The sequence below is a fragment of the Macaca nemestrina genome, chromosome 1 (assembly GCF_043159975.1).
Source record: "Macaca nemestrina isolate mMacNem1 chromosome 1, mMacNem.hap1, whole genome shotgun sequence".
Lineage (NCBI taxonomy): Eukaryota > Metazoa > Chordata > Mammalia > Primates > Cercopithecidae > Macaca > Macaca nemestrina.
In genome coordinates, this window is record NC_092125.1 from 120,655,660 (window position 1) to 120,678,135 (window position 22,476).

General features: G+C 39.7%; 1 protein-coding gene across 2 annotated transcripts in view; it reads right to left on the reverse strand.

The window, feature by feature from the left end:
- Positions 1 to 235: 235 nt before the first annotated feature.
- LOC105479188 (CTTNBP2 N-terminal like) overlaps positions 236 to 22,476 on the reverse strand; it is a 65,205-nt gene continuing 42,964 nt past the window's right edge. Inside the window, exons 4-6 of one of the 2 annotated variants that reach the window (XM_011737062.3) lie at positions 11,333 to 11,563; positions 5,886 to 5,993; positions 236 to 4,520 (exon numbers count right to left, since the gene is read on the reverse strand). In XM_011737062.3, the coding sequence (XP_011735364.1) occupies positions 3,039 to 4,520; positions 5,886 to 5,993; positions 11,333 to 11,563 (1,821 nt within the window). In that variant the 3' untranslated portion in view covers positions 236 to 3,038. The remainder of the gene's footprint in view (positions 4,521 to 5,885; positions 5,994 to 11,332; positions 11,564 to 22,476) is intronic. The other variant, XM_011737063.3, reaches the window with a different exon arrangement.

Sequence of the window (22,476 nt, forward strand, 5' to 3'; positions counted from 1 at the left end):
TTAAAAAATCACAGACTGGATTATTGTAAAGGCTTTTTCCAGCTCTAAGACTCTGAAGAAAATCAATGTTTTAGTTCCTTAGGGAGTCTAACCTGGATGGGTCATTGACTTCATTTGGTTTGTCAAAGCCACAGTCAAGTGCTCCCTCTATACTACCCCCTCTTCCCAACAAAATATGCCCAAATTGTGCCATTTTTCACTTTGTACAAACAAGACTATTTTCCCCCCAAACAGCATGATTTAACTTGTTTTAATGTAGTCTGTTATAAAAATGAAGACTTCTGCACGGTGTATTTGGCTTTACAAACGTTAATGCCTAGTTAATGCTTGTGTTATATGGTACACATCATTACAATCTGTTGGCCAGTAACAGCTTTTGCAACATGGGTTAATACTAAAATTGTGAATCATGGAACTTTTACTTAGCACACACACACAATCTACAGCAAACTTAAATACTAATCTATAATACCTAACTGGGTTATTGGATCCATTGCAAGATTGTGCTTATTTATCTCAGAAGATAGGCAACTAGCAAAAATACACATTTCTTTTGCATATCCCCACCCCCATATTACACTGTAAAAGAAATGCATTATTCAGTGCACTTCCTAAGAAATAAACTTCCTTATAGTATCTCTCTCTATATATATCTATCCCCAAACAAAGGAAGAGCACAATGCAACTTTTAAGATTACCATTTAAAGCAAAAGAGACAATAACTCTCTGGCACTGTAGCCTCCTCTCCAGTTTAGAAAGTTTAACTATTTTATCAACACTATTGGCTCTGCATAGGAATAAAGTTCAATGCATGATTGTTTTGGACAGTTTAAGATACCTCCTACATCATTTTGATAGACACCTTGGGGCATTAGTAGCATTTTCATTTTTCACGTATTTGCCTTTATCAAACTATAAGCTGTGGAGTCGCCAATATACTCCATTGTGATTTATACACTGATTTCCATCACCTGCCTTTTTACTATCAACTCTTATTAGACTAAAAGGAAATAGACTTAAATTATAGCAGGAGGTCAGGGCTGCTGGATAGATGTTGGCTGGGAGAATGTATGTGAGGACACCAAGGCCTCCCCTGTATGGACACAAAATCCATATAACCACTGTGTCTGAGCTGGGCTGTGGATAGTCTTATTTGGCAGAGGGGGATAGTCATTATATTCTATGAACCTTGCCAGCTGTACTGGCCTACACAGTTGGAAAGTTTGGAGGCTTTTGTCCACATAGATTTGCTATGATGAAAATGACAGAAGTTTCTAGAATGAAAGAGGTTGCAACTTGGCAGCTTGCAACCTAAATCCAGCTGCAGAAGTGTTTGTTTAACCAGCACTATTTAAACATTTTAAAATCAGTTCTTGATATTTAAAAATGAGAATGTTTCTCATGAAAATCTGGATTTCAAAAAATGTGAAGAACTGGTTATCCTGGTTTAGCATTCTTGCATGGCAGCAAGCAGATGGAGCTGAACAGATGCCTTTTTTAAATGGGGCTTGGGCACTTCAGTCTGCCACAGCTCCCACTACTCCCAGCTGTTTTACACCGCTTGAGAGGCCTGTTTCACTCATTTATATGACCAGTTGAGTTCTGTGACACTGGGGCTAGTTTAGTTCTGCCTATTTATTTTTTTTAATAGAGATGGGGTCTCGCTATGTTGATGAGGCTGGTCTTGAACACCTGGTCTCAAGCGATCCTCCCATCTCAGCCTCCCAAAGTGATAGGATTACAGGCATGAGCCACTGTGCCTGGCCAGCTCTGCCTTTTTATGATACTGAAGATCTGGGCTTCATTTGGAATTTCCCCACCATCCTGTGGACAAAACTCCTCCTTTGATTGCGTCCCAGCCACATCTAGTTGCTTTGGTAGGTAATCTTAATGTGCAGTTCTACTTGTCCTTTATGCTATATTGCAAACTCCAAAGATATAATCACACTAATATTTATGTGTTTAAGTGTGTGTATGTTAAACATGTAAAGGGGTAATGTTTCTGTACAGATCTATGTATACTTCCCATTTAAGCAAAAGTTAATTTGGTTTTAGAGATACAGATACCAGGTTCTGGTAGCTTGGAGAATAAGTGTAACAATTTGGTAAAACTTGTATAATTCTGACTTATAATATTACAAAGAGTGAATTTCAAGTTATTGCTTTTTGATTACAGAATAAAAATTTCATTCTGTTGCAAAACTTTTATACAGAATGAGTAACCATTTCCTATTCAAGTAACAGCAATCAGAATCAGAAGTTCCTTACACAACAGTAGATGTCTGAGACATTTTTTGAATGGAGATGTGATTTCATTCTGTTCAAGAACTTATGCAGGAAACTGGGGGTGACTCAATTTTTCAAAAGTACAAGAAAATCAGCACCCCAACTGATTTTCTCAGGAGGGTTTCTCAAGGGCTCTATAAAGCTCAGCTTGTGGTGAGTTCACACCCACCTTTAGAAGGATTCCCATTCTACGTATGCAGCCTTGTTTCAGAACACAAAGCTTGTATTAAAACATTAAAAGAGAATCAAAAGCAGTGTTGGTTTTTAACATTCAAAATTCGCAGAGGATGTCATTTTCTGCAATTAAATGATCCATTTTGTGTTTTTTGCTGCAGAATCACATTCATATGGCAGTCATATTTCAGGCACTTTTAAAACATGTTCATCTGGAATAAAAATCTGCATGAACCACTTCTGCATAATTCAAAATGAGTGTTGAGTGATTTTAGTTCCCAAATAGATACCAAATCACCACCTGGTGATTTGCTTTCTTCATCACAACATGACGGTGACTGCTGAGCTTGAGACATCTTTGAGGTGCCTTTCTGGCTTCAGTAAAAAGATGTGAGCCATAAAAATCCAAACTACTCAGTTTCTACTTAAAAAATACAAAATGGTGAAATACACTAAATGTATTATACAGATGGTTTCAGTTACTATCAAAATAAATAACGTAATCTGACTCAAAAGTCTGACTGAGCTCTTGGACAAAATCTGATGGAATGTCAAACGTGGAGACTCCCTCCTAGGGACTAGCTGCTGGTAGGCAAAAGTAACTCAACATCCTTACCATTTGCTACAACAGTATTGGAAGAGCAGCTGCTGGCAAGGTCTTCTGTGGTGGTCAAAGAGGCTGCCTGGGAATGAGTTTTGGTCAGTGGAGTGGTAGCAGATGGAGAAGGGGTGAGGCCAGGTTTTTTGGGTGGGATGGGTGGAGGGTTTCCTCTCTCAGCTCTGGGGATGGTTGGGGACTTGATTCCTGGAGACAGGGGGCTCAGGGGACTGGACACTTTCCCTGGAGTAGGTGAATGGCTTGTGTCACCTCTTGCATTGGCAGTATTGGCCAGATTTCGATAGTCTGTGCCAAAGGGAGAGCTGTTGGGAGAGACTGGCTTGATTGGCCCTTGTTGGCTAGTGAATCTGGAGAGCACCTGAGTGACTGTGTTTCGGGCCAGCTGCTTGGCGGCAGAGTTGTCTATGAGGGTGGGGGATAAATCCCTGGACGGAGGGCTTTGTAGGCCACTGGCTTGTTGCTCCTGATCTGCTTGGGACTGAAATTTGTGCCGAGCTGCATGGAACCGTTGGTTGATCCCTACTTGGTAGGATGATTGGTAGCCAGGGCTGCTAGCTGATGACCCCAATAAACGCTTAGTGAGTACCGGCGAAGAGCAAGGAGAGGATGTTAGAGAGGAGGAGGCAGTGCTGCTGGGAGACAGTGAGCTCCCACTGGAAGGGAGTGGACTGGGTATTGGGACTGGAGTCTCAATCCCCACAGGACACCCACCATTCTCCACTGGTTTCTCTTGGGCCAGTGCCACAGATTTTTCCCGTGGAGGCACTTGGTTTTCTACATTGTTGCCTGTAGTCAGCTCCCTGGTAGTTTGTATCTCTGGGTCACAATGGCCATTGGTTTTTGCATATGAGTAAGCAGGAGTGGCAGGACCAGGCAGCCCAGTGTTTGTCATCTTGGCTATGTTGCTCCCATGGGTTCTTTCTGCTGGAAAACTCTCTGTTTGGCAAAACACAGACATTAGCATGAGAGGCTCAGTTGCTGTGCCTTTGGACACGGTTACTGGTTTCTTCAATTGCTCATTAGGGCTACTGTGCTGGTGGGAAGCCTCTAGGTCCTTCACTATCTTCTTTAAGCTTTCCATTTCTTCTTTCAGAGTTTTGGTCCGGTTCTCTTCTCGGTTCAGTTTTGCTCTCAGTTGTTCCCTTTCGATGTCAAACTCTGACAACTGCTTCTCTACCTGGGCCTCAGTCTGCAAGCCTCTCTTTCTCTCAGCTGCCAACTCTTCTTCCAGCTTACTCACCCGGCTCTTCTCCTTCTCCAATTTCAGGCTCAGCTCTCCTGCCTTCTGTCCTTCCTCGGCTGCCTTGTTGGTGGCTTTCTTGCACTCAAGCACAAGCATGGATGAGAGCTGCTTGTGGCGGGAGCGCTCCTCTTCCAGCTGACTAGAGAGCTTCTTCTGTTCTTTTTCAAACTTTTTCACTTGGGATTTTTCAAATTCCAACTAGAAAAAAAGAAAAGAGAGATATACTGAAAAACTATGATCAAGGAGAGTGTCTTTGTTAGCTGTTCTCTGGTATACAGGATTAACATGCATATCACGGTGCTTAGATCAAGTATTTCTGAAGTTTTAGAACACCTAACAAAAAATGCACACACTATGATTTAATCTTTCTTTGATGATTTGGGAGGCACTTCTAGTTCCTGTACTGTCTTGGAGTGATTAGTGGGAATATGATGTATCTTTGCGTTTCATGTATGTGCAGAGCATCAGAACCAATCAAAACAAGATAACAGAAAGCTGTATCAACCACATTTTGTGATGAATGTTGCTGAAAACAAACCTTTTAAAGTTTCAGCAATAATTTTCTTGGGTCTTAGAAACAAACAAACACAAACAGTTGCATTTGAATCATACTTTTTTTTTGAGACTGAGTTTTGCTCTTGTCTCCCAGGCTGGAGTGCAATGGCGCAATATTGGCTCACTGCAACCTCCGCCCGTGGGTTCAAGCGATTCTCCTGCCTCAGCCTCCCAAGTAGCTGGGATCAGTCACGCGCCACCACACCCGGCTAATTTGGTATCTTTAGTAGAGATGGGGTTTTTCCATGTTGGTCAGGCTGGTCTCAAACTCCTGACCTCAGGTGATCCGTCCTCCTCGGCCTCCAAAAGTGCTGGGATTACAGGCGTGAACCACTGTGCCCAGCCTGAATCATATTTTTTACACAAATATAGTCTGTTTTAATTGTCTTCCCAACCCTATTTGAGGCAGAGATTCTCTGTGAGAAGGTAAGGGTTGAAGAAACTCAGTGTTTTTCAAACTCTGAGATCCATTAACAGATGGGGAAACAAATTGAGCCATGACTAGAATTTTAAAAAAATATATAAATAGAAAACATCAATGTGTACTGAAGCAGTAGGGGTTATATATCATTTCATGAGATTTTTGTTTCACGCATAACTGTGTGTGTCTATATATACTGGGTTGTGAATAAAATATCATTTCTTACTGGGGGTTTTAAGTCAAAAGATTGAGAGCTACAAGCCGTAAGTTACCATTCCCCAAAGAGTGTTCTATGGAACAATAGTCCCACAGTGAGGGATCTATGCCAATAAAAGATTTTCTAAAACCATGGATTTTCTAAACACAGAATACCCTATCTTGTTCTTCAAGACTCACAATGTGCTTCTGCATACTAAAGATCCTAACTAAGTTAGAAACCTGTTTAACTTTGGTTAATCCAGTAGTTCCTAAACTTATTTGACCACAAAGCCCCTTTTTTGAACAATACCAATTGGCATCCTGCAAAATAATCTTTGGGAAATGCGATTCCAGGCAAATGCTACTGTGAATCCCTCTACCTTAATTACCTGTTGAGTCAGCCTCTCTCTTTCCTTCTCTAGCATGTAGGTGACATCATCTCCTTCAGCTGTATCCTGTGCATGCCGCTGCCTTTCTTCCTCAAGGTCTAGGATCACCTTTAAAGAATTTTAAAAATTTCATTTCCAAATATCAAGGAGTCACATTTATTAATACAACCAATACTAAGTGCCAAATCAGGCACCTAAGATAGTTCCAGAGATCAAACAAATGAATAAATGAAACCCAGCAGGGGCTATCAAGGAGCACACTGACTTACAGTGAAAGACATGAAAGCTCTGCGTTTAACAGTAAGATATTTACTTTACTTGAAGTATGCAGAGAATGATATGCAAACAGAGAGAAGAGAGCAACTAATTAGCTAGAGGGGTTGAGGAGGTTTCGAGAAATAACGGCAATTCCAAGAAACTGCAGGCAGTTTGGTGTTACTGGGGGCCAGGTGCAGGTGATGGAGCAAGACAGGATCACAGAAACCTGAAAGCTGAGATTTTCCTCTCAATGCTCAAATCACCGGAGGCACCAAAGAAGGAGCCTGAAATTCAACATTTCAAATAGGTGACATTCTAAGTGTGCCTTGTTTAACTAATAATATACCTTTTTATATAGTTAGGTAAGAGGTGAAAAGACTCTCTTGACTTCCTACTGCATGAAAAAAGGCTCAATTATACAGATCTTAAATGGAGATTTTTCATAAGGCCTTTTATTTAACCTGCCTACCCCTATTCCACTTATCCTGGTGCCAAAGGATTAAGCCCAATTTTAAGGAGAAGACAAATATATTTATTTTTCGAGACAGGGTTTTTGCTCTGTCACCCAGGCTGGACTGCAGTCGTGCAATCACGGCTCACTGCTGCCTCAGCCTCCTAAGCTCAAGCAATTCTCTCACCTCTCAGCCTCCCGAGTAGCTGGGACTACAGGTGTGCACCACCACGCCCAGCTAATTTTAGTATTTTTTGTAGAGATGGGGTTTTCCCATCTTGCCCAGGCTGGTCTTGAACTCCCGGGCTCAAGTGATCCACCCGCCTCAGCCTCCCAAAATGCTGGGATTACAGGTGTGAGCCATCACACATGGCCGAGAATATCAATTTAAGGCGACATTTTTCACATAATCCCATCTACAACTGCAAATACTCTGATTGCTTAGTAGCTTCTGCTCATGCTTCAGAAGTGCCTTGGCCCAGACCTCCAGGGTAGAGCACTTTTGTCCCAAAGGCCATTTCTTAGTCTTCTCACTAAAAATTTTTATGAGTGAAGAGAGAAAATTTTCTGGGACATGAAACCGCCCTATAAAAATACAAATGAGCTCATGCCTGTAATCCCAGTGCTTTTGGGAGGCAGAGGTAGGAGGATCGCTTGAGCCCAGGAGTTGAAGACCAGCCATTTCTTTCTCCCCTTTCCCCTTTCTCTCTCCTTCCTTCTCTTCTCTTCTCTTTTCTTTTTGGGGAGACAGGGTCTTACTCTCACCGAAGCTGGAATGCATTGGCGTCATGTCGGCTCACTGCAACCTTTGCCTCCTAGGCTCAAGTGATCCTCCCACCTCAGCCTCCCGAGCAGCTGGGACTACAGGCATACACCACTATGGCCTGCTGATTTTTTGTAGATAGGGTGTCGCCATGTTGCCCAGGCTGGTCTCAAACACCTGGACTCAAGTGCTTCTTCTGCCTCAGCTTCCCAAAGTGATGGGATTACAGATGTGACCCACTGTGCCCAACCCAAAACCCTATTTCTACAAAAAAGTAAAAAATTAGTTAGGCATGGTGAGGTGTGCATGTAGTCCCAGTTACTCAGGAGGCTGAGGTGGGAGGATCACCTCAGCCCAGGGAGGTCGAGGTTAGTAAGTCATGATTATGCCGTTGCACTCCAGCCCAGGCAACAGGGCAACAGAGTAAGACTTTGTCTCAAAAAAAAAAAAAAAAAAAAAAAAAAGGCTGGGCACAGTGGCTCATGCCTGTAATCCCAGCACTTTGGGAGGCCAAAGCGGGTGGATCACCTGAGGTTGGGAGTTTGGGACCAGCCTGACTAACATGGATAAACCCCATCTCTACTAAAAATATAAAATTAGCCAGGCGTGGTGGCACATGCCTGTAATCCCAGCTACTCAGGAGGCTGAGGCAGGAGAATCGCTTGAACCCAGTAAGCGGTGGTTGCGGTGAGCCAAGATTGTGTCATTGCACTCTAGCCTGGATAACAAGAGTGAAACTCTATCTCAAAAAAAAAAAAAAAAAAAAAGAGTGACTGGTGCTGTGGTATGTGCTTGTAGTCCCAGATACTTGGGACCTGAGGTGGCTCACTTGAGCCCAAGAGTTCCAGGATATAGGGTGCTATGATCGCACCTGTTAATAGCCACTGTACTCCAGCCCAAGCAAGAGAGCAAGACCCTGTCTCTCAAAATAAAAGAAAGAAAAAAAATTTGGCACATTTCCTTTTTTAATCTAATTTTTCAATTTAATAGAAAGACATGCTTTTGGCCAAAAGTGGTAAGTCATATCTTCTCCCATTTGAGAGTCCTCTAAAATTACAGAAATGGAATAAAAACACTAAAACCCCACAAAGACAAAGGAGAGAGCCTCTAGCAGAGAAGGAATAATAATATTTTGAAGAAGAAAAGAGGCTGGAGGAGTGGTAACTACTTTAATTTGAAGGAGGGAAGCTGTTTTGCCTTGCAGAGCCCCAACGAGATGGAACCTGGAGGTGGCAGGTACTACAGAGGAGAAGTGAAATGTAGAACAGAAAACAGGAGAACTGGCTCAAAGCCTGTTTTTGTTTTGTTTTGTTTTTTGTTTTTGTTTTTGAGACAGAGTCTCGCTCTGTCACCCAAGCTGGATTACAGTGGTGTGATCTCAGCTCATTACAACCTCCACCTCCCGGGCTCAAGCTAATCTCCTGCCTCAGCCTCCCGAGTAGCTGGGATTACAGGCCCGCCACCATGCCTGGCTAATTTTTGTATTTTTAGCAGAGATAGGGTTTCACATGTTGGCTGGCCTGGCCTTGAACTCCTGACCTCAAGTGATCTGCCTGTCTTGGCCTCCCAAAGTCCTGGGATTACAGGCATGAGTCACCATGTCTGGCCTTTAAAGCCTGTATTTTCAGAATTATTTGTCCCTTCACACTGATTCCTGCACACAGACCATCAGCATCTGGCATCTGTCACATTTAGTATTCCCAAATCCTGAGCCTGTCACACTCAAGAAATAGTGTGACAGAGAATGGTGGTGGGAAAAGAGGATTAAATTTGTTCTGGGCAAGGGTTAAGGAAAGGGAGGTAGGGTGTTAAGATAACTAAATATGCACCTATACAAAAGAAAGTAATATAAAAGTCTAAAATTGATAAAGCAAGAGAGAACAGTGCAGTATTTAGAAATATGGAGGTTAGCTACCAAAGTGAATGGCTAAAAGAAAAAAGTGGTTGCCTGTGAATACTAGGGAGGATGGGGAATAAGAGGTGGAATAGGAAACACTGTTTTTCATTGTAAGCACAATGACCATGTAATTTATTATTCAAATCAGAACATTTCTCACAGTCAAAGGGAATATGGTTAATAACTAAGCCAAGGTGACAGGCATAAGCTGAGACTATGAGCACTCTAATTATAAGCCTCTAGGTACTCTTTGATTTCTAACAAAGTCAGCATTCTACTTTGATAAACCACTTAAACTTGAACTGGGAGGCAGAGGTTGCAGGGAGCCGAGACTGCACCACTGCATTCCAGCCTAGGTGACAGAGTAAGACTTCATCTCAAAAAAAGAAAAAAAAAACGTTGGTACTTTGTTTCAAAAATTTAGTACTTAAAACATTTAGCACTGCAATATAGTATTAAGAAATTTTGAATTATTTTTAACTTCTTCCTCTCTCCAATCACCTAGAGCCACAAACTGTCCATAGTACACCTTCCATGGGCATGAAAGCTAGCCCAACTAGCTTCAACACAACTCAGTCACCTCATGGATGAAGTGGAAATAAAGCCTGCCTATTAAACAAGAATGTTGTGAAGATTTTTTAGAGGATTATGTAAAAGCCGCCCCCCGCCCCAAATTTAGGCAACTAACTCCCACCCATTGATAACCTTTTAAATTGGAGTGTAAATGTTTTCAGATTACTTCATTCTAATCAGAGGTTAAAACTTTTTTGGGTCTTGGGTAACTGGTAACTTGGAGAGTCTAATTAAAGCTATGGAAAAAATACATTTCCTACAAAAATACATAAACTCTGAACATTCTATTTTCTGGGGGATTGTGGAACATCTGAGGCCTATCCACATGGTTAAGAAGTTCCACTCTGGCCTTTCATTTGGCTTCTGTGAAGGGAAAGAAAAGATCACGTGCGAGACCCAGAGCCTAGAAAATTTATCAGATGCAATTTAAGCAGATGGCTCTAATACTGGTAACCAGAAAAGTAAGGTCCACCAAATTTTGCAGCTGCTAACCCAGTTTTTCAGATGAAAATGTTTCCTACCAAATGCACTGATAACTGCCTTGTTGGCATAAATCTAAACTGATAGTGTTTTAAAAATGAAGATTGTAGCCAAGCATCTTTTACAGGCCAAATTTGAGCAGTAAATGACAAGATGACAAGTTGGTGAATAAATTCACAAGCACTAGAATTCCAGTAAGATGAAGCAGAGGAAAGCACTGGTTTGCCTTCTTAGGGCTTGTCAGAAATGGAAACACACACACACACTCTTTACTGATAGGGTAGAACAGCTTTAAGGTAAGTAATGTAAATAACTGTAAGGTTTGTCTTCCTAATGTAGGGCTTGTTAAATATGGAAACACACACACTCTTTTCTAATAGGGTAGAAGAGCTTTAAGGTAAATAAGGTAAATAACTGTAAGGTTTGTCTTCCTAATTTAGGGCTCGTTAAATATGGAAACACACACACAACACTTCACTAATAGAGTAGAACACCTTTAAGGTAAATAAACCTAGGGACTATTTATGGTTTCATGAGCAACAAAATGCAATGAAACTCAAAACTAGGAATAACAGGAATAAATGAAAATAATCTATTGGCTTCTGTGTTTATCCTCAGGTAAATTCTTTCTCTCCCTTGGATATAGCATGCCTCAAATACCTGTTAATCTTTTTATTTATCTCTTAAGTAAGCAAATAGAGAACACTCCCTTCAGCTACGAGCTTGGCCAAACCCCAAAGTTTGAATGATCAAGAACTGAAAAAACATACAAAGTGTTTTGGAGTGATATATCAAGAAGGAATGCCGTCTTAAATAATGTGTCTGGCACATTCTCTAAACTTAACACTTGGAATAAGCTGTGTTTTCTTTTCTATCTCCTGACTCTTACATAAACTAAGGGGTTTTTTGATACCCGCGAGATGCCCAATTGAATTACTGTGAAAAACTGGCAGCTGACAAGAAAGTATCAGGCATAATTTATCAAGACTTCACAAAGATTTACACATCAACTGAGGGGAACCTACCTTTCGGTGCCTGCTCTCAGCAGCAGCCAGCTGGGACAGCATGCGCTCCTGCATGTTCTTGCACTGCTTCATCACCACCTTAAGAATAGAGAGTGGGTTTGTGCAGACTGGCTGCTTTACGCCATCATTTTTCTCCTTCAGTGTTTCAAAATCTCTCTGTAGAGCCATTAAAGGATCACTGATGTTGTATTTTCCATAGCGTTCTTCAATGAACGTATCTCTGTGTTGGGCCTGGGAAAGAGGAAAAAAAAAATAAGCATCTTGTTTTTTAAAACTACTGAGAAGGGGGTATTTGCTATCCAGTGGTTATACATTAAAGGTTGTGGTATTAGTATAAATGTAACCTGCTAATTACAAGTCAGATTGAGCCATCTAAAGAAACAGCATTAGAAAGGTGGCATGGTGTATTAACAAGAACAAATACTTATAAAGCACTGGGTATTAGACATTGTTCTAAATATTTATAGTCATATTAACTCGTTTAAAATGTACAACCCTGTAAGGTAGTGCTATCATCTCGATTTTGCTGATGAGAAAACTATTCCTGGTTACTCATCTAGCAAGTTGTCTGAATTGGCATTTAAACCCAGGCAGCCTGGCTCCAAAATCTGTGTCCTTAACCTCTGTGCTTACTGCCTCTGCTTGTATCTGCTTATGAATGCTTATATTACCAGCAGATACATCTTATTTTTTTCCCATGTTATGGCACTAGCATTCCTAAAATACGTTAAGCACGACAATTTTATGAGTTTATATATTTAGAGACCTAACAAAATGCCAGCAGATATATAAAGTGTGCAAAATGTAAGTAGGATCACATGACAATCTAGGATGACTTGTGATCTGTACATATGAACCATTACTCAGTTGTTGATGGGTCAAGGAGGATGGAGGCACCTCACAACCAGAAATGCACACAAAATCTCTTCCACCTGCTGCCAAATTCCACCCCCTCTTCTTGTCTCTGTTTGGTTGTTACTTTCCATTCTCTTTTCTGTCTCTTTCAAGGCTTGATGAGCCTTGGGGATGTGCATGTAAGAAGGGGATGCAAGGTGGTGCTTGGAGTCTGGTCAAGGGCTTTAGCCCTGGGTACCCAGTTGGAAGTATAAGGATCAGGAGGTGGGTGGAAAGATATTCCTAGGCTTCCTTCCCTCTTTCCTTATCTCTGTAGCAAGACCTTGAAGAACTTCATATGAGCATCACATATTACACGCACATTACTTTTTACTTATTACACAGATATTTAAAAGTTTCTTGAGATATTTTGCAATGAAAAATGAAGTGTTAACAGGGTTGAAGAAACTAAAAAATTATAGCAAAGTACTATGTAATTTAAGCTTTCAAATTAAATCTATTCATGAAAACTACTATTATTTATCCATTTTTAAAAACTGTTTAATCAGTAGTTATGTTAGCACCGCCATCCACAAATAGGAGCCTGTTTAAAAAGAAACGGAAGTTTGCAATTCAATGGCTATGCTTTAATTTAAAAGAATCTTTAAGAAAATAATGCAAACATGGGGTTTCTTTAACACAGAAGTATTTCAGTGCTGAAAATCTGAAGACTTCTTCATTGACTGTTCAATTTAGGCCCCAGGAATCACTTAGCCTTATGGTAAAATTTTATGTTGTTATTAGCTGGCAAATATTCAAAGCAGTTAGAAGTTCGGGGTTTTACTTCTGGCTCGACTACAGCCATCTTACTTTATGACATTACTGGAGTATTTGGATGGTATTTGTATACTGGAAACATGAATAGAGAAATCCATTTCTTTAAGTTACTAATAACCATCTTTCTAGCCTTATTGTGTGTATATGTGTGTGTGTGTGAATTAAAGTGGGGGAGGTATAAAACACAGAGTCTAAGACGAAACCTGACTTTTTTCAGCTCCAAGTTAAAAAGGAAATTCACAATAAAATTTCAAAATAACCTCTAGTCCATTTAGGATGCAGAAAGAAAAGATCAACTCCTGAACCAGTCATTCTTTTTCTTATTTTAAAACATGGCGAATGGCCAGGTGCAGTGGCTCACATCTGTAATCCCAGCACTTTGGGAGGCAGAGGCAGGAGAATCACTTGAGCCCGGGAGTTTAAGACCAAACTTGGCAAAATAGGGAGACCTTGTCTCTACAAAAAACAAAAAATTAGCTGGGCATGATGGTATGTGCCTGTAGCCCCAGCTACTTGGGAGGCTGAGGCAGGAGGATTGGTTGAGCCCAGGATCTAGGCTGCTATGAGCTCTGATTATACCACTGCATTCCAGCCTAGTTAACAGAAGGAGAACTTGTTTCAATCAATCAATCAATAAAACATAGTGAAAATAAAACGAAAAAGCTAGTTATATTTTAAAAGCAACAGTGCCAAACAACATGGGACTCATCAATGTTTCCCTTTTACCATGTTTCTTTTAATGTCTTTAAATTCAGATAAAAAACCTGAAATTGATTACCTATAACTCACTGAAAGCAAATTTTTTTTTTTTTTTTTTTTTTTTTTAAGACAGGGTCTGGCTCTGTCAACCAGGCTGCAGTGTAGTGGTGCAAGCTCACTGCAGCCTTGACCTCCTGGGCTCAAGTGATCCTCCCAACTCAGCCTCTTGAGTAGCTGGGACTAAAGGCACATACCACCTCACCCAGCTATGTTTTTTTTTTTTTCCCCCCCACTTTTTTAGGCCATGTTTAGAAAAATAGAAAAGTTTAGAAAAAGAAGCAAAAGAAAAAATAATCTCTTTATGCAGCTGAAATACTACTTTTCTGTCACATTTCTTACTCATGATAGCCATTTCAGTATGGTTAGTGATGGTAAAGGAATAATTATTGGCATTGTTGGTTTAGTAGGGCAAAAAGGAAATAGAAAAAGCACACCCAAATATTTTTAATAACCTTTTCCTTTTCAGAGCACCATGAAGAAAGTGGGATGGAAGAGTAGGAGCTAGACTACAATTCATGACCTTGACATCAGATCTGCTGAGAAGCTGTCTCTCTGGTCTGAGTAGTATATAGTTAACTAATCCCCAAAATACGACTTTTAAAACCCACACTGTGATTACCCTGTATAATTAATAAGCATCACAGAGTTATGAGTAATAGACAAAGAGCTTCTTTGGTGAGGTCTCAGCCTGAGAACAGTTGTTTGGCTGTCTGCTTTCTCTTGCAGTACTTCATAGTAATTCCATAATCACTTACATAGTAATTACAAGTTGTATAATACAGACAGCTTTGCCTGTAAAGGAAAAGGATCTGTGGAATAACCTAAAAAAGACTCCTTGTCAGAGAGCGATTCTCTTAAGTACATTCTAATATGGGATCAAATATAGGAAAGGTGAATTCAAAGTCTATATTTATTATATCAAAACATGGAAGACAGAACATGGTATTTTTCAATCAACTTAATGATTCAATCAGGTGAACTATATGGATTACAGGTTTAATAGTATAAATAATAATAAAACCTCAAAACAGACATTAAGATTTGAAGAATGAAGAAATTTAATGGGGGTGTGTAATGATCTATTCCTGCATACCAATCACCCCCAAAGTAGGCAGCCTAAATAATAAACATAAAAAAAAAATCTCACAGTTTTGGAGGGTCAGGAATCTGGGAGGGGCTTAGCTGGGTGGTTCTGGTTCACGATCTCATGAGGTTGCAATCAAACTGTTGGTCAGGGCTGTAGTCATCTGAAACCATGACTGTGACTGGTGGACCCACTTCCATGCTTACTTACTCACATGACTGTTGGCATAGGCCTTGGCTCCTTACAAGTGCCAGCTTCCCACAGAGCAAGTGACCCCCAGACCCCTAAAAGAGACAGAGACCAAGATGCAAGTCCCAATGTCTTTTATAATCTAATCTTGGAAGTGACACACCATCATTTCTGATGTATTCTATCAGTCACACAGACCAACTCTGGTAAATTTAGGGGCAGACTACCCAAGGGTGTGAATATCAGGAGGTAGAGATCATCGGGAGCCATCTTGGAGGCTGGCTACAAGGTCAATGACTAGATGTGCTACTACTGTCATTTATATCTCATGTCAAAATTTGAAGACCAAACACCTATATTCAAAACTATCAAAGCTGGGTTTTAATATATTAATGATATTTCAGTTATTTTATAAGAAATTTTAAATGATCTTAGATTTATGTTTTGGGGGGGTTTAGTAATAAAGTAAATTCAATTTTATTATTTTTAATCCAGTAACAACATACACTTTAACTGAACAGAAATTCCTACATTGTCAGAAAACATGATGGTCTTTAATTGCAGACAACAGAAAAATAAATGGCTGGTTAGACAGATTCAATAACAGAGGGTATTATCACAGCAGCCAGAGCACACTAGTCATCTATTACTCATTCATTTTTACTGTCACAGGCTGAATGAAACACACCACTACTGAAAGCTTAAAATCAAATCACATAATATTCTTAGAGTCGGCCATACTTGCTCTCCAGAAGTTTCAGTTGTGTTATTCCTAACTTCAAAACGAAATACGAAGTAGTCATCTCCACCCCACTTCCCAGGATAGTGTGTGTGTATATTCCAATCTTAAAGTAGGAAATCAATTTCTTTTTATTCTTTGGCACCAACATGAAAAATGGTTCAAAATTCAATAGTGAAGAATTAAGGCCCATTTAATTGGAAGTTTATATTCGACTATAAGGTTTTATTTTCAAGACTAAGGCTGGTACCATAACTGGATTAGGATGCATTTTTGCCACTAATGAGACAATTCTGAAGTGATATTTTAAAAAGTAATCAGCAATATGAACATCATAGGTCTTCAAAGAAATCTGAATACTTCATGTCAGGGACCAGAACAAGAATATGATTCCAAGCATTTGGTTAATGCTACCAAAAGCACGTTAAAAGGAATCATTTTCACATGCACATTGAACCTATTTATTGTCAAGTAATTCACACTATAGATAAGCTATAAATAGTTTATAGCAACCTGAGCAACTGGAAATAAAGCAAACATTCTGGATAAAGATGATAACAATATTGTAAGAAAATCTGGTTCTGGAAATTCCTTTACAATTGCTGAACAAGAACTAGATTTTAATGTTTGATACCTATAAGAGAGCTGATTTAGCCTCATTTAAATTAAACTTTAATTTTTGGAAAATAGTATAAAAATTTAACATGACAGTAAAGGGAGAAAATTTTCATGATTTAAAAATATTTCAGGTCAGGTTCAGTGGCTCACACCTATAATACCAGCACTTTGGGAGGCCAAGGCAGGCAGATCACTTGAGGTCAGGAGTTCAAGAACAGCCTGGCCAATGTGGGGAAACCCCGTTGCTACTGAAAATACAAAAAATAGCCAGGTGTAGTGATTCACACCTGTAATCCCAGCACTTTGGGAGGCCAAGGTGGGCAGATCACTTGAGGTGAGGAGTTCAAGACCAGTCTGGCCAACATGGTGAAACCCCGTTTCTACTAAAAATACAAAAATTAGCTGGGCATGGTGGCGCACGCCTGTAATCCCAGCTACTTAGGAGGCTGAGGCATGAGAATCGCTTGAACCTGGGAGGGGAAGGTTGCAGTGAGCCAAGATCGCACCACTGCACTCCAGCCTGGGTGACAGAGTGAGACTCTGTCTCAAAAATATTTTAACTAACTGTGAAATAGAATGAACTTCAAATATTCCCTTTGGAGTCAACCTGCAACCATAAATATTTATAAGAGCAATTATTTACATAAGGACTGATGACCATTTATTATTATTTGACTGAAGTGTACTAAATTCAAGACTAAAAATAGTTTTGTATAAATAGGTACAAGTGTGGCACTTCTAGCCCCTAGGCTGCTTGTTGACAGCATGAGAATATGAGTAAACAGGCTGGGCACGATGGCTCACGCCTGTCTGTAATCCTAGCACTTTGGGAGGCCGAGGCAGGTGATCACCTGAGGTAAGAAGTTCGAGAGCAGCCTGGCCAACATGGCGAAACCCCGTCTCTACTAAAAATACAAAAATTAGCTGGGCGTCATGGCGGGTGCCTGTAATCCCAGCTACTTAGGAGGCTGAGGCAGGAGAATTGCTTGAACCTGGGAGGCGGAGGTTGCAGTGAGCTGAGACTGCTCCACTGCACTCTGACCTGGGTGACAGAGCGAGACTCTGTCTCTTAAAAAAAAAAAGAAAGAAAAAAAAAAAGGAATATGAGTAAACAGCATAATGTAGCTGCTTCAACATTCAATTTCCAGAGTCCTGTGAAATGTTCTAATGAAACTGAAATCAAACGTGTTGAGATTTTTTTTTTCTTTTTTGTCTTACTTGTTCAGTGTAGGTAGGTGGTTGAAAGAAATTATATGTACATTCTGAACTGAGTCCATAATAATAACCTTTTGAGGTGGGGAAGAAAATGAGTTTAGGAATTCAACAAGTACCGAACAGATTAATGAACTAATAAAGGGAGAATGCTCTGAATATAAATTAAGAATTTTGAAGTATAATTTAAAAATAATGTATTTTTCGCCGAGGTGGGCAGATCACCGGAAGTTAAGAGTTTGAGATCAGTCTCGCCAACATGGTGAAACTCTGTCTCTACTAAAAATATAAAAATTTGTATGGCAGCACATGCCTGTAGTCCCCACTCAGGAGGCTGAGGCAGGAGAACTGCTTGAACCTGGGAGGCAGAGGCTGCAGTGAGCTAAGATCACACCACTATACTCCAGCCTGGGCTACAGAGTGAGACACTATCTCAAAACAAAACAAAACAAAACAAAACAAAAACCAAACAACTTTATTTTTTAGAGCACTTTTGGGTTCACCGCACAATGCAGTAGAAGATACAGAGATCTCCCATATATCCTCTGCCCCACACAGGCACAGCCGCCCCCATTATCAGTATCATCACCAAAGTGGTACATTTGTTCCAACTGAAAAAAGTATTATTTCAAATGATACATTAGATCCTAATGTCTTTTTTCAGGAGACTGTACATTTCTGAAAATACAATGAGAAGATGCATACCTTACACCATATACAAAAATAGAAATGCATCACATACCTAAAGAGAAAATTGCAATAGGCAAAAGCATATGAAAAAGTGCTCAAGTCATTAGGGATCAGGGAGGTATAAGTTAAAAAATAAGAAGATACCACTATGCAGCCACTAGAATGGCTAATATTACAGACTGACAACATCAAATGTTGGAAAGAATATAGAGTAACTAGAACACTCACACATTGCTAGTGAGAGTATAAAATAGTACAGTTACTTTGGAAACTGATCTGGAAATGTCTCATAAAGTTAGACAAATCCTACCTGTAATTCTACTTCTAAGTATTAAATATTAATCCAAAAGATATAAAAAGACATATCTACAAAAGAGTTTTATACAATTACCTATAGCAGCTCTATTCATAACAGCCCCAAACTAGAAACAATCAGATATCAATCAACAGGAGAATAAACAGAATGTGGTGCATTCATAAAATGGAATACTAGACAGCAATAAAAAGGAACAAAGTGCCAGGCGCAGTGGCTCAAGCCTGTAATCCCAGCACTTTGGGAGGCTGAGACGGGCGGATCACGAGGTCAGGAGATTTAGACCATCCTGGCTAACACGGTAAAAACCCCGTCTCTACTAAAAAATACAAAAAACTAGCCAGGCGTGGTGGCAGGCGCCTGTAGTCCCAGCTACTTGGGAGGCTGAGGCAGGAGAATGGCGTAAACCCGGGAGGCAGGGCTTGCAGTGAGCTGAGATCCGACCACTGCACTCCAGCCTGGGCGACAGAGCGAGACTCCATTTCAAAAAAAAAAAAAAAAAAAAAGGGAACAAAGTGCTGATACATACAGTGACACTGATGAACCTGAACATCATACTGAACAAAAAAAAAGAGGCCAGGCATAAAAGAGTATGTTCCACGTGACTCCGTTTAGATGAAGTTGTGGAATAAACAAAACTGAACTATGGTGAACAAAAAATCAGAACACTGGTTTCCTCTGGGGACAGGGGGATGACTGACTGGGAACGGGCACAAGCTCCTGGTGTGATAAGAATGTTCTGAGTGTTGATAGGAGTGTGGGTTATGTGGATGTGTGCATCTGTAAAAACACACTGAATTGAAATGTTTAAGATCTGTGCATTTCGCTATATCCAAATTATACCTCCACCTAAACAATGTAAAATGTAAATATATGTAATAAAAGTTAAAAGGAAACAAGTTATATGTAGTATATGTTTTACATACAGTATTTCCAAAACAGATAGGAAGGTCAAATCAAAGTAATTTTAACAATAATGACAGCAAAAACAACAGAGACGTTAACACTTGAGCGTTTATTGTGAGTGCTGAGTATTTTACATATCTAATCTATTCCTAACAACATTCCTTATGAAGTTAACATCACTATTATCTTCATTTTGTAGAAAAACTGAACATTAAACATGTGACTTTCCCAAGGTCACAAAACTAATTAAGTAGTGAAGAACAATAAGTGGTATATATAGTTAAGTGCTGACTATGTTAGCTGATTGAGTAATACAGAAACATCCCCAGGACTTTGAAGGAATGAATTTCAACTTAGTAGGTCTTGATCAGTAACTTAAAAATGAAACAAAACAGAATAAAAAACACTGCAGAGCACTGAATGTTACAAGATGCATTTTGAGGAACTTTTCTTCTAGCATAAGAATACAGATGTGTGCCCTGTATTCTTATGCTAGAAGTACCCTGCAAAGTCTACTTTTTAATGTGTTACTGTCCAAAAACTTTGAGAAACACTAAAATGGAATGAAGAATGCAAGAAATCTGAATCCTGAATCTATCATTTTAAACAATTTAAGCTATGATAAACGTGGAAATTCTAACAGAAATGATAATCAGTATTATTGTTTTATTTTAAACTAACAAATGTTATAAAGTCTATAAACCAGGAGAGGTTTGGTCTAACATCAAATATACACAATGTAACAAAAAACAAACAACACAACACATTTCTGTGTTATCAGGGTTAAACAACCAAAATATTATTGGAGAAATCTGGGAAAGTTTTCTGGACTTGTGTGTGATTTGCAGAGCCTAGGCTTTGAATGGTTTGATTGAATACTTAATGTTTGCTGAGTACTGTGTATTATAAGTGACATGAGTAATGACATGGGAATAGAGAGGTGACTATGTAAGATGTAGTCCACTGCCCTCAAGGAGCTTAAAATTTGCTAGACAAGTATAAGGCCTAACATCAGCAATGAACAAATAGCCTCTCTGTTTAAATGTTTTCTAAACGGTATCATTAATGTTTAGAAGAACACCAAGTACAATTTATTTGAGATGGGAATTTTCTAAGACTTCGACTTTACATTCACAAGGAATAGGAAGGAAAAGGCCAACCCTGGAAGTGGGTGGGTTCTGGCAGATAAATGGAGCAATCGGCAATTTAATGAATTACAGGAAACACCATGAGGTTGGCGGGGTTCGGGTAGGGGGCCCACACAACCCAAAACTCTCTCTGAAGTATTACACAATGAAGCCCAGCCTACAGACTATAGCTGTGTGTGACACTTTAAATTAACCCTATGAACTTGAAAAACCTTTGTTGGAGATGTGCTGGGCTCTTTCATTCACTATTAACAGAGAGTGAAGAAAACTTCAAGGTTAATATATTTTAAAAGAGCTCAGTAAACAAGATGTTAAAGGATATCTTCATTTCCTCTCGTTACAAGTACTCTATGGGAGAGAGATCTGAAGCTGCATAACTGTGAGATGGGTCTTAACTCTAAAAATTTATTTGAAGCAAGTTTCTTAAATTATGAACAGACTGATATCACACAGAAACATGCCAAGAAACAAGCTGCTCAAAAATAAGGTCTGGGAAGAGGGCCTTATCGTGGTTAAGAAGTAGAAACTATTCATATTTAGAAGTAATCAAGTAACAGGAATAAGAAATTTGTGGGGGAAGTGGAGGTGGAGGTGTGAAAAGAGACAGGGCAGAATGAAAAAGGGGAGAGTAATACTTTAAGATCCCCAGCATGGTGAGAGCAGGATGCCAGGGCAGGCAAACAGAAGCAAGGACAGTGTATTCATACATCCTAATGACAGAAGACGGAATAGAGTATCCAAGTAACATATTAAGAGAAAGAACAAGCCCTATGTCACAAGTCAGCAGATGGAAAGGGAGCAATTTCGGCTGTCACTGTAGCCTTACGTAGAGAGAAGTAGCTAGCTAGCTATTTGGTTTCAACCAGCAGTCAAATAGATAGATTGGGACTCAAATTAAGGAAGGATCATTCTTCTTTAGAGAACAAAATGGGGAAAGAGTAAAAAGGTCAAAACTAAAAAGTAAAATGTGGGCTATCATTGCATTGCAGGGTGTTTAGTGATAATTTTGAATATGACCTGGCAATGGTCATCACTGCAATAAGGCACAAACATATGGTGAAATCGTGCATGCTAAAGTTGACCACTGCAACTATTAAGTTCAAGTAATCCCAACCTAAGACTGCCTTTATCTTCTGTTCATAACAGAAGTATACAACAAACCCACAACCAACATCATACTGAATATGCAAAAGTGGGAAGCATTCCCCTTGAAAGCTGGCAAAAGACAAGGATGCCCTCTCTCACCACTCCTATTGGAAGTCCTGGCCAGGGCAATCAGGCATGATAAATAAATAAAGGGCATCCAAATAAGAAGAGAGGAAGTCAAACTATTCCGGTTTGCAGATGACATGATTCTATATCTAGAATAGACACAGAAATATAGACTACAGAAAATCCCATAGTCTCAGTCCAAAAACTCCTTCAGCTGATAAACAACTTTAGCAAAGTCTAGGATACAAAATCAACATACAAAAATCACCAGCATTCCTACACACCAACAACAGCCAGGCTGAGAGCCAAATCAGGAACGTAATCCCATTCACAGTTGCCACACTCAGAATAAAATAGCTAGGAATACAACTAATCAGGGAGGTGAAAGAGCTCTACGATGAGAATTACAAAACAATGCTCAAAAAAATCAGAGACGACACAAACAAATGGAAAAACACTCCATGCTCATGAACTATAGAATCAATATCATTAAAATGGCCATAATGACCAAAGCAATTTACAGGTGCAATGTATTCCCATCAAACCACCAATGACATTCTTCACAGAACTAGAATAAACTATTTAAAAATTCATACAGAACCA